This window comes from Xenopus tropicalis, chromosome 8 (assembly GCF_000004195.4).
Source record: "Xenopus tropicalis strain Nigerian chromosome 8, UCB_Xtro_10.0, whole genome shotgun sequence".
NCBI classification, from domain to species: Eukaryota; Metazoa; Chordata; class Amphibia; order Anura; family Pipidae; genus Xenopus; species Xenopus tropicalis.
Window position 1 is genome coordinate 438737 of NC_030684.2, and position 17075 is coordinate 455811.

The 17075-nt window shown below is 59.9% G+C and overlaps 1 protein-coding gene across 3 annotated transcripts in view; it reads right to left on the reverse strand.

The window, feature by feature from the left end:
- gripap1 (GRIP1 associated protein 1) overlaps window positions 1-17075 on the reverse strand; it is a 96866-nt gene that overhangs the window by 78993 nt on the left and 798 nt on the right. For all 3 annotated transcript variants that reach the window (XM_031906869.1, XM_031906868.1, NM_001171524.1), the window contains 8 exon segments: window positions 13870-13936; window positions 13691-13752; window positions 6542-6568; window positions 5994-6101; window positions 4816-4942; window positions 2392-2537; window positions 2253-2301; window positions 1192-1262 (listed from right to left, as the gene is read on the reverse strand). In XM_031906869.1, the coding sequence (XP_031762729.1) occupies window positions 1192-1262; window positions 2253-2301; window positions 2392-2537; window positions 4816-4942; window positions 5994-6101; window positions 6542-6568; window positions 13691-13752; window positions 13870-13936 (657 nt within the window).

The following is a 17075-nucleotide window of genomic DNA, read 5'->3' on the forward strand; positions in this document are numbered from 1 at the left end:
ATACCCACATACCCCCACATATACCCGCATCCCCACATATACCCACATACCCCCGCATCCACACATATACCCACATACCCGCATCCCCATATATACCCACATACCCCCACATATACCCGCATCCACACATATACCCACATACCCGCACCCCACATATACCCACATACCCGCATCCCCATATATACCCACATACCCCCACATATACCCGCATCCACACATATACCCACATACCCCCGCATCCACACATATACCCACATACCCGCATCCCCATATATACCCACATACCCCCACATATACCCGCATCCACACATATACCCACATACCCGCACCCCACATATACCCACATACCCGCATCCCCATATATACCCACATACCCCCACATATACCCGCATCCACACATATACCCACATACCCGCATCCCCATATATACCCACATACCCCCACATATACCCGCATCCACACATATACCCACATACCCGCACCCCACATATACCCACATACCCGCATCCCCATATATACCCACATACCCCCACATATACCCGCATCCACACATATACCCACATACCCGCACCCCACATATACCCACATACCCGCACCCCACATATACCCACATACCCACACCCCACATATACCCACATACCCGCATCCCCATATATACCCACATACCCCCACATATACCCGCATCCACACATATACCCACATACCCGCACCCCACATATACCCACATACCTGCACCCCCACATATACCCACATACCCCACATATACCCACATACCCGCAACCCCACGTATACCCAGACACCCCACATATACTTGCATACCCGCACCCCCACATATACCCACATACCCCACATATACCCACATATACCCAGACACTCCACATATACTCGCATACCCGCACCCCCACATATACCCACATACCCCACATATACCCACAACCCGCACCCCACATATACCCACATACCCGCATCCCCACATATACCCACATACCCCCGCATCCACACATATACCCACATACCCGCATCCCCATATATACCCACATACCCCCACATATACCCGCATCCACACATATACCCACATACCCGCACCCCACATATACCCACATACCCGCATCCCCATATATACCCACATACCCCCACCCCACATATACCCAGGTCCAGCCCTTCAGGTACTTACACACAGGTACCACTTACCTGAAGACTCTGTATCTGACCTCTTAGCAGTCGATTTTCTTCAGTCTGTGTCTCTAATTTTAGTTGAAATCCTATAAAAATAGGAGAATATTGTCTGCTCTGTGCCCCCGAGAGCAAATGCCATGGGCTAGACTGATGGCAGCAACTGGGGTGGGTATAAGGGCTGTTACCCCAGCACAGAGTGGGCCAGAATGCTCTGATGGCAGCGACAGAGGGTCTGTAATTCGAGTGTTGGGTGGTACTAGAGCACTGAGATGGCAATGAGTGTTGGGTGGTACTAGAGCACTGAGATGGCAATGAGTGTTGGGTGGTACTAGAGCACTGAGATGGCAATGAGTGTTGGGTGGTACTAGAGCACTGAGATGGCAATGAGTGTTGGGTGGTACTAGAGCACTGAGATGGCAATGAGTGCTGGGTGGTACTAGAGCACTGAGATGGCAATGAGTGCTGGGTGGTACTAGAGCACTGAGATAACAGCGACAGGGGGTCTGTAATTCGAGTGCTGGCTAGTACTAGAGCACTGAGATGGCAACTTGCCGTGGGTGGTACTAGAGCACTGAGATGGCAGCTTGCCGTGGGTGGTACTAGAGCACTGAGATGGCAGCTTGCCGTGTGTGGTACTAGAGCACTGAGATAGCAGCGACAGGGGGTCTGTAATTCGAGTGCTGGCTGGTACTAGAGCACTGAGATGGCAGCTTGCCGTGGGTGGTACTAGAGCACTGAGATGGCAGCTTGCCGTGGGTGGTACTAGAGCACTGAGATGGCAGCTTGCCGTGGGTGGTACTAGAGCACTGAGATGGCAGCTTGCCGTGGGTGGTACTAGAGCACTGAGATGGCAGCTTGCCGTGGGTGGTACTAGAGCACTGAGATGGCAGCTTGCCGTGGGTGGTACTAGAGCACTGAGATGGCAGCTTGCCGTGGGTGACGGCATATAAAGGGGTGTAGGGATTGGGGCAAGTAGGGGCAATGCCGTTACCTGACCCCCAGTAGGTCCAACATTTCGACAAGATACCCGCAGGCTGATACTTAGGGGCTTTAATATGACATGGGGGGCTTCTCACCTTGCAGATCGTCTGTGATTGGCTCCCAGCTGCAGGCACCCAGCCCATCCTGTAATGCACACAGAACAGGGATACACGGTGAGCGGGACGGGGGCACCAAGCTGTCAGGCCAGAGACACGGACATGAGTGGGACCTTACCTGCTTGGCATCGGCCTGTCCATCCGTTTGCACAAGGGGGTGGGATCCACCTGCCCCGTCCTCTCTGTGTGTGGCACCGTGCCCATTAGCCTCCGATTCCTGGCACCTCCGGCTGCCAACCTCCTTCTCATGGAATTCCTGCAGAGCTACACAGAATAACTGGGAATGATTGCCTTAATACTGTCACTTTAACTGCCCCCAATCCTACCCACATGCACCCCTTACTCTCACCCTCACCCCAAATATAACCAGGATCTGTGTGACAGAATGCTGTTATACAGATAGCTAGAATCTCAGCCATAAAGCAGGGCAGGACTGCTGCTTACAATGGGGGGATCAGATAGGATCTGTGCCACTGTGACAGAATGCTCTGTTATACAGATAGCTAGAATCTCAGCCATAAAGCAGGGCAGGACTGCTGCTTACAATGGGGGGGGATCAGATAGGATCTGTGCCACTGTGACAGAATGCTCTGTTATACAGATAGCTAGAATCTCAGCCATAAAGCAGGGCAGGACTGCTGCTTACAATGGGGGGGATCAGATAGGATCTGTGCCACTGTGACAGAATGCTCTGTTATACAGATAGCTAGAATCTCAGCCATAAAGCAGGGCAGGACTGCTGCTTACAATGGGGGGATCAGATAGGATCTGTGCCACTGTGACAGAATGCTCTGTTATACAGATAGCTAGAATCTCAGCCATAAAGCAGGGCAGGACTGCTGCTTACAATGGGGGGGGATCAGATAGGATCTGTGCCACTGTGACAGAATGCTCTGTTATACAGATAGCTAGAATCTCAGCCATAAAGCAGGGCAGGACTGCTGCTTATAATGGGGGGGGGATAGGATCTGTGCCACTGTGACAGAATGCTCTGTTATACAGATAGCTAGAATCTCAGCCATAAAGCAGGGGCAGGACTGCTGCTTACAATGGGGGGGGATCAGATAGGATCTGTGCCACTGTGACAGAATGCTCTGTTATACAGATAGCTAGAATCTCAGCCATAAAGCAGGGCAGGACTGCTGCTTACAATGGGGGGGGGGGATCAGATAGGATCTGTGCCACTGTGACAGAATGCTCTGTTATACAGATAGCTAGAATCTCAGCCATAAAGCAGGGCAGGACTGCTGCTTACAATGGGGGGATCAGATAGGATCTGTGTCACTGTGACAGAATGCTCTGTTATACAGATAGCTAGAATCTCAGCCATAAAGCAGGGCAGGACTGCTGCTTACAATGGGGGGATCAGATAGGATCTGTGCCACTGTGACAGAATGCTCTGTTATACAGATAGCTAGAATCTCAGCCATAAAGCAGGGCAGGACTGCTGCTTACAATGGGGGGGGATCAGATAGGATCTGTGCCACTGTGACAGAATGCTCTGTTATACAGATAGCTAGAATCTCAGCCATAAAGCAGGGCAGGACTGCTGCTTACAATGGGGGGATCAGATAGGATCTGTGCCACTGTGACAGAATGCTGTTATACAGATAGCTAGAATCTCAGCCATAAAGCAGGGCAGGACTGCTGCTTACAATGGGGGGGATCAGATAGGATCTGTGCCACTGTGACAGAATGCTCTGTTATACAGATAGCTAGAATCTCAGCCATAAAGCAGGGCAGGACTGCTGCTTACAATGGGGGGATCAGATAGGATCTGTGCCACTGTGACAGAATGCTCTGTTATACAGATAGCTAGAATCTCAGCCATAAAGCAGGGCAGGACTGCTGCTTACAATGGGGGGATCAGATAGGATCTGTGCCACTGTGACAGAATGCTCTGTTATACAGATAGCTAGAATCTCAGCCATAAAGCAGGGCAGGACTGCTGCTTACAATGGGGGGGATCAGATAGGATCTGTGCCACTGTGACAGAATGCTCTGTTATACAGATAGCTAGAATCTCAGCCATAAAGCAGGGCAGGACTGCTGCTTACAATGGGGGGGATCAGATAGGATCTGTGCCACTGTGACAGAATGCTCTGTTATACAGATAGCTAGAATCTCAGCCATAAAGCAGGGCAGGACTGCTGCTTACAATGGGGGGATCAGATAGGATCTGTGCCACTGTGACAGAATGCTCTGTTATACAGATAGCTAGAATCTCAGCCATAAAGCAGGGCAGGACTGCTGCTTACAATGGGGGGATCAGATAGGATCTGTGCCACTGTGACAGAATGCTCTGTTATACAGATAGCTAGAATCTCAGCCATAAAGCAGGGCAGGACTGCTGCTTACAATGGGGGGGATCAGATAGGATCTGTGCCACTGTGACAGAATGCTCTGTTATACAGATAGCTAGAATCTCAGCCATAAAGCAGGGCAGGACTGCTGCTTACAATGGGGGGGACAGAATTAGCCCAATATTGGGAGAAGATTGCCCCGCGTGTTTGCCCCCGTTACACACAGTAGTGACACCCACTTGCTATCCGTTTCTGTAGGGCGGAGTTTTCGGCCCGGAGCCTCTGTACATCCTCCTCCCCTGAGCCGCTGGGAGCCGCCTTAACCCTCGCATTCTCAGCCTCGAGCTGCTCAATCTGAGAGCAAAGCTGCACGAGAGACAACACAGCAGTGAGAAACCTGTGGGCAGTGCCCTTCCCACCCGCGCCTCTGCCCCGTGCCCTTCCCACCCGCGCCTCTGCCCCGTGCCCTTCCCACCCGCGCCTCTGCCCCGCGCCCTTCCCACCCGCGCCTCTGCCCCGCGCCCTTCCCACCCGCGCCTCTGCCCCGCGCCCTTCCCACCCGCGCCTCTGCCCCGCGCCCTTCCCACCCGCGCCTCTGCCCCGCGCCCTTCCCACCCGCGCCTCTGCCCCGCGCCCTTCCCACCCGCGCCTCTGCCCCGCGCCCTTCCCACCCGCGCCTCTGCCCCGCGCCCTTCCCACCCGCGCCTCTGCCCCGCGCCCTTCCCACCCGCGCCTCTGCCCCGCGCCCTCCCACCCGCGCCTCTGCCCGCGCCCTTCCCACCCGCGCCTCTGCCCCGCGCCATTCCCACCCGCGCCTCTGCCCCCGTGCCCTTCCCACCCGCGCCTCTGCCCCCGTGCCCTTCCCACCCGCGCCTCTGCCCCCGTGCCATTCCCACCCGCGCCTCTGCCCCGTGCCCTTCCCACCCGCGCCTCTGCCCCCGTGCCCTTCCCACCCGCGCCTCTGCCCCCGTGCCCTTCCCACCCGCGCCTCTGCCCCCGTGCCCTTCCCACCTGCGCCTGTGCCCTTCCCACCCACGCCTCTGCCCCCGTGCCATTCCCACCCGCGCCTCAGCCCCCGTGCCATTCCCACCGCGCTTCTGCCCCGCGCCATTCCCACTCGCGCCTCTGCCTCGCGCCATTCCCACTCGCGCCTCTGCCTCGCGCCATTCCCACTCGCGCCTCTGCCCCGCGCCATTCCCCCCGCGCCTCTGCCCCATGCCCATGCCATTCCCACCCGTGCCTGTGCCCCGTGCCCATGCCATTCCCACCCGTGCCTGTGCCCCGTACCCATGCCATTCCCACCCTCGCCTGTGCCCCGTGCCATTCCCACCCTCGCCTGTGCCCCGTGCCATTCCCACCCTCGCCTGTGCCCCATGCCATTCCCACCCGCAACTGTGCTCCGTGCCAGAGTCATTACCTTGGAGAGTTCCTGCATCAGCGTCGTATTCTGTAGCCGGAAATCATCCTCCTGACTGTGCAGCTTCCCCTGTAGCATCTCATTCTCCCCAAGCAGGGCCTCCACCTCCTACATACACAGGGACTCTAACACTCAATCATACAGTAACAGGGCCTCCACCTCCTACATACACAGGGACTCTAACACTCAATCATACAGTAACAGGGCCTCCACCTCCTACATACACAGGGACTCTAACACTCAATCATACAGTAACAAGGCCTCCACCTCCTACATACACAGGGACTCTAACACTCAATCATACAGTAACAGGGCCTCCACCTCCTACATACACAGGGACTCTAACACTCAATCATACAGTAACAGGGCCTCCGCCTCCTACATACACAGGGACTCTAACACTCAATCATACAGTAACAGGGCCTCCACCTCCTGCATACACAGGGACTCTAACACTCAATCATACAGTAACAGGGCCTCCGCCTCCTACATACACAGGGACTCTAACACTCAATCATACAGTAACAGGGCCCCAATCACTAACTCACCTGGGCCTTCTTGCTTTTACTGAGCGCCTGGAACAGAACCAGAGAGAAGGAAGATTAGAGAAACGGGGAACATGTTCTGTTCAGGATCAGGGGTGTCAGTATACTGGGGGGGGAGGCAGAGCTGGATACTGGGGGGGCAGAGCTGGATACTGGGGGGGAGGCAGAGATGGATACTGGGGGGGGGAGGCAGAGCTGGATACTGGGGGGGGGGGCAGAGCTGGATACTGGGGGGGGGGGGACAGCTGGATACTGGGGGGGAGGCAGAGCTGGATACTGGGGGGGGAGGCAGAGCTGGATACTGGGGGGGCAGAGCTGGATACTGGGGGGGAGGCAGAGATGGATACTGGGGGGGGAGGCAGAGCTGGATACTGGGGGGGGGGGCAGAGCTGGATACTGGGGGGGGGGGGAGAGCTGGATACTGGGGGGGGGGGAGAGCTGGATACTGGGGGGGGAGGGCTGGATACTGGGGGGGAGGCAGAGCTGGATACTGGGGGGGAGGCAGAGCTGGATACTGGGGGGGGGCAGAGCTGGATACTGGGGGGGAGGCAGAGCTGGATACTGGGGGGGGAGGCAGAGCTGGATACTGGGGGGGGAGGCAGAGCTGGATACTGGGGGGGGGGCAGAGCTGGATACTGGGGGGGGGGCAGAGCTGGATACTGGGGGGGGGGAGAGCTGGATACTGGGGGGGGGGGGGAGGGCTGGATACTGGGGGGAGGCAGAGCTGGATACTGGGGGGAGGCAGAGCTGGATACTGGGGGGGGGCAGAGCTGGATACTGGGGGGGAGGCAGAGCTGGATACTGGGGGGGAGGCAGAGCTGGATACTGGGGGGGAGGCAGAGCTGGATACTGAGGGGGGGGGGGCAGAGCTGGATACTGGGGGGGGAGGCAGAGCTGGATACTGGGGGGGCAGAGCTGGGATACTGGGGGGGCAGAGCTGGGATACTGGGGGGCAGAGCTGGATACTGGGGGGGCAGAGCTGGATACTGGGGGGGGGAGGCAGAGCTGGATACTGGGGGGGGAGGCAGAGCTGGATACTGGGGGGAGGGAGAGCTGGATACTGGGGGGAGGCAGAGCTGGATACTGGGGGGGGGAGGCACAGCTGGATACTGGGGGGGGAGAGCTGGATACTGGGGAGGAGGCAGAGCTGGATACTGGGGGGGAGGCAGAGCTGGATACTGGGGGGAGGCAGAGCTGGATACTGGGGGGGAGGCAGAGCTGGATACTGGGGGGGAGGCAGAGCTGGATACTGGGGGGGGGAGGCAGAGCTGGATACTGGGGGGGGGGGGAGGCAGAGCTGGATACTGGGGGGGGGGGGAGGCCGAGCTGGATACTGGGGAGGAGGCAGAGCTGGAAACTGGGGGGGAGGCAGAGCTGGATACTGGGGGGGAGGCAGAGCTGGATACTGGGGGGAGGCCGAGCTGGATACTGGGGGGGAGGCAGAGCTGGATACTGGGGGGGGAGGCAGAGCTGGATACTGGGGGGGGAGGCAGAGCTGGATACTGGGGGGGGGGCAGAGCTGGATACTGGGGGGGGGGCAGAGCTGGATACTGGGGGGGGGGCACAGCTGGATACTGGGGGGGCACAGCTGGATACTGGGGGGGGCCGAGCTGGATACTGGGGGTGGGGCAGAGCTGGATAATGGGGGGCAGAGCTGGATACTGGGGGTGGGGCAGAGCTGGATACTGGGGGGGCAGAGCTGGATACTGGGGGGGCAGAGCTGGATACTGGGGGGCAGAGCTGGATACTGGGGGGGGCAGAGCTGGATACTGGGGGGGGCAGAGCTGGATACTGGGGGGCAGAGCTGGATACTGGGGGGGGCAGAGCTGGATACTGGGGGGGAGGCAGAGCTGGATACTGGGGGGGGCTAGGCAGAGCTGGATACTGGGGGGGCAGAGCTGGATACTGGGGATGGGCAGCTGGACACTGGGGGGCAGAGCTGGGATACTGTACTGGGGGGGAAGCTAGATACTGGGGGGGAGGCAGAGCTGGATACTGGGGGGGAGGATGAGCTGGAAACTGGGGGGGCCGAGCTGGATACTGGGGGGGGGGGCAGAGCTGGATACTGGGGGGCAGAGCTGGATACTGGGGGGGGCAGAGCTGGATACTGGGGGGGGCAGAGCTGGATACTGGGGGGGGGGCAGAGCTGGATACTGGGGGGGCAGAGCTGGATACTGGGGGGGCAGAGCTGGATATGGGGGGGGGCAGAGCTGGATATGGGGGGGGCAGAGCTGGATATGGGGGGGGGCAGAGCTGGATACTGGGGGGACAGCTGGATACTGGGGGGAGGAAGAGCTGGATACTGGGGGGGGGAGGCAGAGCTGGATACTGGGGGGGGACAGCTGGATACTGGGGGGAGGCAGAGCTGGATACTGGGGGGAGGCAGAGCTGGATACTGGGGGGGAGGCAGAGCTGGATACTGGAGGGAGGCAGAGCTGGATACTGGGGGGGGAGGCAGAGCTGGATACTGGGGGGGGAGGCAGAGCTGGATACTGGGGGGGGAGGCAGAGCTGGATACTGGGGGGGAGGCAGAGCTGGATACTGGGATGGGCAGCTGGACACTGGGGGGGCAGAGCTGGATACTGTACTGGGGGGGAAGCTAGATACTGGGGGGGAGGCAGAGCTGGATACTGGGGGGGGAGGATGAGCTGGAAACTGGGGGGGGCCGAGCTGGATACTGGGGGGGGGCAGAGCTGGATACTGGGGGGGCAGAGCTGGATACTGGGGGGGCAGAGCTGGATACCGGGGGGGCAGAGCTGGATATGGGGGGGGCAGAGCTGGATACTGGGGGGGGACAGCTGGATACTGGGGGCGACAGCTGGATACTGGGGGGCGACAGCTGGATACTGGGGGGAGGCACAGCTGGATACTGGGGGGGAGGCACAGCTGGCATACTGGGGGGGAGGCAGAGCTGGATACTGGGGGGGAGGCAGAGCTGGATACTGGGGGGAGGCAGAGCTGGATACTGGGGGGGAGGCAGAGCTGGATACTGGGGGGAGGCAGAGCTGGATACTGGCGGGGAGGCAGAGCTGGATACTGGGGGGGCAGAGCTGGATACTGGGGGGGGAGGCAGAGCTGGATACTGGGGGGGGAGGCAGAGCTGGATACTGGGGGGGAGGCAGAGGCTGGATACTGGGGGGGGAGCAGAGCTGGATACTGGGGGGGGAGGCCAGAGCTGGGATACTGGGGGGGGAGGCAGAGCTGATACTGGGGGGAGGCAGAGCTGGATACTGGCGGGAGGCAGAGCTGGATAGGCAGAGCTGGATACTGGGGGGGGAGGCTGCAGAGCTGGATACTGGGGGGGGAGGCAGAGCTGGGATACTGGGGGGGGAGGCAGAGCTGGATACTGGGGGGGGAGGCAGAGCTGGATACTGGGGGGGAGGCAGAGCTGGATACTGGGGGGGGGAGGCAGAGCTGGATAACTGGGGGGGGGAGGAGAGCTGGATACTGGGGGGGAGGCACAGCTGGATACTGGGGGGGGAGGCACAGCTGGATACTGGGGGGGAGGCAGAACTGGATACTGGGGGGGAGGCAGAGCCTGGATACTGGGGGGAGGCAGAGCTGGATACTGGGGGGGCAGAGCTGGATACTGGGGGGGGCAGAGCTGGATACTGGGGGGGGGGGCTAGGGCAGGCTGGATACTGGGGGGGGGAGGCAGAGCTGGATACTGGGGGAGGAGAGCTGGATACTGGGGGGAGGGCAGAGCTGGATACTGGGGGGGAGGCAGAGCTGATACTGGGGGGGAGAGCTGGATACTGGGGGGGAGGCAGAGCTAAGTACTGGGGGGGAGGCAGAGCTGGATACTGGGGGGGAGGCAGAGCTGGATACTGGGGGGGGGGGAGGCAGAGCTGGATACTGGGGGGGAGGCAGAGCTGGATACTGGGGGGAGGCAGAGCTGGATACTGGGGGGAGGCAGAGCTAGATACTGGGGGGAGGCCGAGCTGGATACTGGGGGGGAGGCAGAGCTGGATACGGGGGGGGGAGGCAGAGCTGGATACTGGGGGGGGGGGCAGAGCTGGATACTGGGGGGGGGCAGAGCTGGATACTGGGGGGGCACAGCTGGATACTGGGGGGGGCACAGCTGGATACTGGGGGGGGCACAGCTGGATACTGAGGGGGGCAGGGCTGGATACTGAGGGGGGGCCGAGCTGGATACTGGGGGTGGGGCAGAGCTGGATACTGGGGGGGCAGAGCTGGATACTGGGGGGGCAGAGCTGGATACTGGGGGGGCAGAGCTGGATACTGGGGGGGCAGAGCTGGATACTGGGGGGGACAGCTGGATACTGGGGGGGACAGCTGGATACTGGGGGAGGCAGAGCTGGATACTGGGGGGAGGCAGAGCTGGATACTGGGGGGAAGGCAGAGCTGGATACTGGGGGGAAGGCAGAGCTGGATACTGGGGGGGGCAGAGCTGGATACTTGGGGGGGCAGAGCCGGATACTGGGGGGGGCAGAGCTGGATACTGGGGGGGGGCAGAGCTGGACACTGGGGGGGGGGCAGAGCTGGATACTGGGGGGGGAGGCAGAGCTGGATACTGAGGGGGGAGGCAGAGCTGGATACTGGGGGGAGGCAGAGCTGGATACTGGGGGGGAGGCAGAGCTGGATACTGGGGGGGGGCTAGGCAGAGCTGGATACTGGGGGGGCAGAGCTGGATACTGGGGATGGGCAGCTGGACACTGGGGGGGCAGAGCTGGATACTGTACTGGGGGGAAGCTAGATACTGGGGGGGAGGCAGAGCTGGATACTGGGGGGGGAGGATGAGCTGGAAACTGGGGGGGGCCGAGCTGGATACTGGGGGGGCAGAGCTGGATACTGGGGGGCAGAGCTGGATACTGGGGGGGCAGAGCTGGGATACTGGGGGGGGCAGAGCTGGATACTGGGGGGGGGGGCAGAGCTGGATATGGGGGGGGCAGAGCTGGATATGGGGGGCCGAGCTGGATACTGGGGGGGACAGCTGGATACTGGGGGGGGGACAGCTGGATACTGGGGGGGAGGCAGAGCCGGATACTGGGGGGGGAGGCAGAGCTGGATACTGGGGGGGAGGCACAGCTGGATACTGGGGGGGAGGCACAGCTGGATACTGGGGGGAGGCAGAGCTGGATACTGGGGGGGAGGCAGAGCTGGATACTGGGGGGAGCAGAGCTGGATACTGGGGCGGAGGCAGAGCTGGATACTGGGGGGGGGCAGAGCTGGATACTGGGGGGGGCAGAGCTGGATACTGGGGGTGGGGCAGAGCTGGATAATGGGGGGGGCAGAGCTGGATAATGGGGGGGGCAGAGCTGGATAATGGGGGGGGCAGAGCTGGATACTGGGGGGGGCAGAGCTGGATACTGGGGGGGCAGAGCTGGATACTGGGGGGGGGCAGAGCTGGATACTGGGGGGCAGAGCTGGATACTGGGGGGGGCAGAGCTGGATACTGGGGGGGGCAGAGCTGGATACTGGGGGGGGAGGCAGAGCTGGATACTGGGGGGGAGGCAGAGCTGGATACTGGGGGGGAGGCAGAGCTGGATACTGGGGGGGGGGCTAGGCAGAGCTGGATACTGGGGGGGGCTAGGCAGAGCTGGATACTGGGGGGGCAGAGCTGGATACTGGGGATGGGCAGCTGGACACTGGGGGGGCAGAGCTGGATACTGTACTGGGGGGGAAGCTAGATACTGGGGGGGGAGGCAGAGCTGGATACTGGGGGGGAGGATGAGCTGGAAACTGGGGGGGGCCGAGCTGGATACTGGGGGGGGGAGCTGGATACTGGGGGGGGCAGAGCTGGATACTGGGGGGGCAGAGCTGGATACTGGGGGGGGCAGAGCTGGATACTGGGGGGGGCAGAGCTGGATACTGGGGGGGGGCAGAGCTGGATATGGGGGGGCAGAGCTGGATATGGGGGGGCAGAGCTGGATATGGGGGGGGCAGAGCTGGATACTGGGGGGGGACAGCTGGATACTGGGGGGGAGGCAGAGCTGGATACTGGGGGGGGGAGGCAGAGCTGGATACTGGGGGGGGAGCCAGAGCTGGATACTGGGGGGGAGGCACAGCTGGATACTGGGGGGGGGAGCAGAGCTGGATACTGGGGGGAGGCAGAGCTGGATACTGGGGGGGAGGCAGAGCTGGATACTGGGGGGGAGGCAGAGCTGGATACTGGGGGGGAGGCAGAGCTGGATACTGGGGGGGGGCAGAGCTGGATACTGGGGGGGGCAGAGTGGATACTGGGGGGAGGCAGAGCTGGATACTGGGGGGAGGCAGAGGCTGGATTACTGGGGGGGGGCAGAGCTGGATACTGGGGGGGGCAGAGCTGGATACTGGGGGTGGGGCAGAGCTGGATAATGGGGGGGCAGAGCTGGATAATGGGGGGGCAGAGCTGGATACTGGGGGGGCAGAGCTGGATACTGGGGGGGCAGAGCTGGATACTGGGGGGGCAGAGCTGGATACTGGGGGGGGCAGAGCTGGATACTGGGGGGGGGCAGAGCTGGATACTGGGGGGGGCAGAGCTGGATACTGGGGGGCAGAGCTGGATACTGGGGGGGGAGGCAGAGCTGGATACTGGGGGGGAGGCAGAGCTGGATACTGGGGGGGGCAGAGCTGGATACTGGGGGGGCAGAGCTGGATACTGGGGGGGCAGAGCTGGATACTGGGGGGGCACAGCTGGATACTGGGGGGGGGCAGAGCTGGATACTGGGGGGGGCAGAGCTGGATACTGGGGGGGGCAGAGCTGGATACTGGGGGGCAGAGCTGGATACTGGGGGGCAGAGCTGGATACTGGGTGGGGGGCAGAGCTGGATACTGGTGGGGGCAGAGCTGGATACTGGGGGGCACAGCTGGATACTGGGGGGGCAGAGCTGATACTGGGGGGGCAGAGCTGGATACTGGGGGGGGCAGAGCTGGATACTGGGGGGGCAGAGCTGGGATACTGGGGGGCAGAGCTGGATACTGGGGGGGCAGAGCTGATACTGGGGGGCAGAGCTGGATACTGGGGAGGCAGAGCTGGATACTGGGGGGCAGAGCTGATACTGGGGGGGCAGAGCTGGATACTGGGGGGGCAGAGCTGGATACTGGGGGGGGCAGAGCTGGATACTGGGGGGGCAGAGCTGGATACTGGGGGAGGCAGAGCTGGATACTGGGGGGGGGGCACAGCAGCAGGCAGGGGGCAGATGCAGGTACCTTCTGTGCTTTCCCAAACTCCTTCTCTAGGGTTCCGTGCTTCTGTCGCAGGGAGGTGAGTTCTGGAAGGAAACAGAGGTAAGTGACCCAGTAGGTGAGTAGAACCCACTCGGAACATGAAAGCTTTGTCTGTAAAGGGGAAACAGAACCAAGGAGGGGGGTGGGTTGGCGCCGCTCACCTTGGCTGTTCTTCCTCAGACCGTCGGACAACTGATAGTTCTGGGTCCTGAGCTCCAACAGCTGCGCCTGGAACCAACGTACAGAACTCAGTATTGGACTCCAACAGAACCGCCCCCAAAATATTTACCCACCCCCCACCTAGGGCAACTCAACACCCACTCCACTGACTCCAACACAGACCCACTCAACTCTACTGACTCCCACACCCACTCAACTCTACTGACTCCAAGACAGACCCACTCAACTCTACTGACTCCCACTCTGAGCAACTCTACTGACTCCCACACCCACTCAACTCTACTGACTCCAACACAGACCCACTCAACTCTACTGACTCCCACTCTGAGCAACTCTACTGACTCCAACACCCACTCAACTCTACTGACTCCAACACAGACCCACTCAACTCTACTGACTCCCACTCTGAGCAACTCTACTGACTCCCACACCCACTCAACTCTACTGACTCCAACACAGACCCACTCAACTCTACTGACTCCCACTCTGAGCAACTCTACTGACTCCAACACCCACTCAACTCTACTGACTCCCAAACCCACTCAACTCTACTGACTCCAACACAGACCCACTCAACTTTACTGACTCCCACTCTGAGCAACTCTACTGACTCCCACACCCACTCAACTCTACTGACTCCCACACCCACTCAACTCTACTGACTCCCAAACCCACTCAACTCTACTGACTCCCAAACCCACTCAACTCTACTGACTCCAACACAGACCCACTCAACTCTACTGACTCCCACTCTGAGCAACTCTACTGACTCCCACACCCACTCAACTCTACTGACTCCAACACAGACCCATTCAACTCTACTGACTCCCACTCTGAGCAACTCTACTGACTCCCACACCCACTCTGAGCAACTCCACTGACTCCCACCCCCACTCTGAGCAACTCTACTGACTCCCACCCCCACTCGGAGCAACTCTACTGACTCCCACCCCCACTCGGAGCAACTCTACTGACTCCCACCCCCACTCGGAGCAACTCTACTGACTCCCACACATACCCGGGGGAGAGCTACTCCCTGCTATCAATCCTGGGTGGGGCACAGGCCGCTCTTACTGGCTAATTCTGAGCAATTCTAGGAGAATAACAAATGTCAACCCCTCACTGACTAAACCTCATTCATGGGGTCCCTGCTCCCCAACTTCACCAGAATGGTTGTCCCTCTGGGGCAGAACACTTACCCCACCTGGGTCCCTAACTAAAGGAAAAAGAGGAAGGACCACCCCTACTAAACACTATATTAAACACATGGAACTGCTCCTCTAGTGGCACAGAACAGCACTGCAACATGTGAATGGAATGGAGCCAGCTGGCATCTGTGTGGGCAGGTAAATGCCATAAGTGCCACCCTGTAACCAACTGCCCAAGCAGAATAACCCCATCCTTGCAGGACCCATAGAGAAGCCCCAGTTGGGGAGGGGCAGGACAGAACTGCCCCCTGCAGGTATCCAATGACAGAGCCGGCCCTGGGAAGCCCGACAATTACTGACTGGACACCCGGTAATTACAAATAAACTGCCAGATAAAGTGTAGCAGGAAGTGGTCATAAACCCCAATGGCCAATGATAAGCTATATAACAAAAATAGATACATGGGCATTTGCCCAATAACATGGGAATAAAGAACTGTAGGGATTTAAAGCCACAGGGGAATATTAACTCTATAGGTCCCTACGTAAGACATACACATTGGGTCACGTGCTTCCGGCAACCAATCAGAGCTTTTCTGGAATAATGGCCCAGTGTGGCGCCCCGAGCGGGGAAGGGCAGCCGGGATAGGATGGGGAGGCAGGGATAGGATGGGGCGGATAGGATGGGGCGGATAGGATGGGGCGGATAGGGAGGAAGGGATAGGATGGGGAGGCAGGGATAGGATGGGGCGGATAGGATAGGGAGGCAGGGATAGGATGGGGCGGATAGGATAGGGAGGCAGGGATAGGATGGGGAGGCAGGGATAGGATGGGGCGGATAGGATAGGGAGGCAGGGATAGGATGGGGCGGATAGGATAGGGAGGCAGGGATAGGATGGGGAGTCAGGGGTAGGATGGGGCGGATAGGATAGGGAGGAAGGGATAGGATAGGGAGGCAGGGATAGGATAGGGAGGCAGGGATAGGATAGGGCGGATAGGATAGGGCGGATAGGATAGGATAGGGAGGCAGGGATAGGATGGGGAGGCAGGGATAGGATAGGGTGGATAGGATAGGGCGGATAGGATAGGGTGGATAGGATAGGGAGGATAGGATAGGGAGGATAGGATAGGGAGGATAGGATGGGGCGGATAGGATGGGGCGGATAGGATGGGGCGGATAGGATGGGGCGGATAGGATGGGGCAGATAGGATAGGATAGGGCAGATAGGATGGGGCGGATAGGATAGGATGGGGCAGATAGGATAGGATGGGGCGGATAGGATAGGGCGAATAGGATGGGGCGCATAGGATAGGATGGGGCGGATAGGATAGGATGGGGCGGATAGGATAGGATGGGGCGGATAGGATAGGATGTGGGCGGATAGGATAGGATGGGGCGGATAGGATAGGGCGGATAGGATAAGATGGGGTGGATAGGATGGGGCGGATAGGATGGGGTGGATAGGATAGGATGGGGCGGATAGGATGGGGTGGATAGGATGGGGCAGATAGGATGGGGCAGATAGGATGGGGCAGATAGGATGGGGCGGATAGGATGGGGCGGATAGGATAGGATGGAGCGGATAGGATGGGGCGGATAGGATAGGATGGGGCGGATAGGATGGGGTGGATAGGATGGGGCGGATAGGATAGGGATGGGGCGGATAGGATAGGATGGGGCGGATAGGATAGGATGGGGCGGATAGGATAGGATGGGGCGGATAGGATAGGATGGGGCAGATAGGATGGGGCAGATAGGATGGGGCGGATAGGATGGGGCGGATAGGATAGGATGGGATGGGGCGGATAGGATGGGGCGGATAGGATGGGGCGGATAGGATAGGATGGGGCGGATAGGATGGGGTGGATAGGATGGGGCGATAGGATAGGATGGGGCGGATTAGGATGGGATGGGGCGGATAGGATGGGATGGGGCGGATAGGATAGGATGGGGCGGATAGGATAGGATGGATAGGATGGGGCGGATAGGATAGGATGGGGCGGATAGGATAAGATGGATAGGATGGGGCGGATAGGATG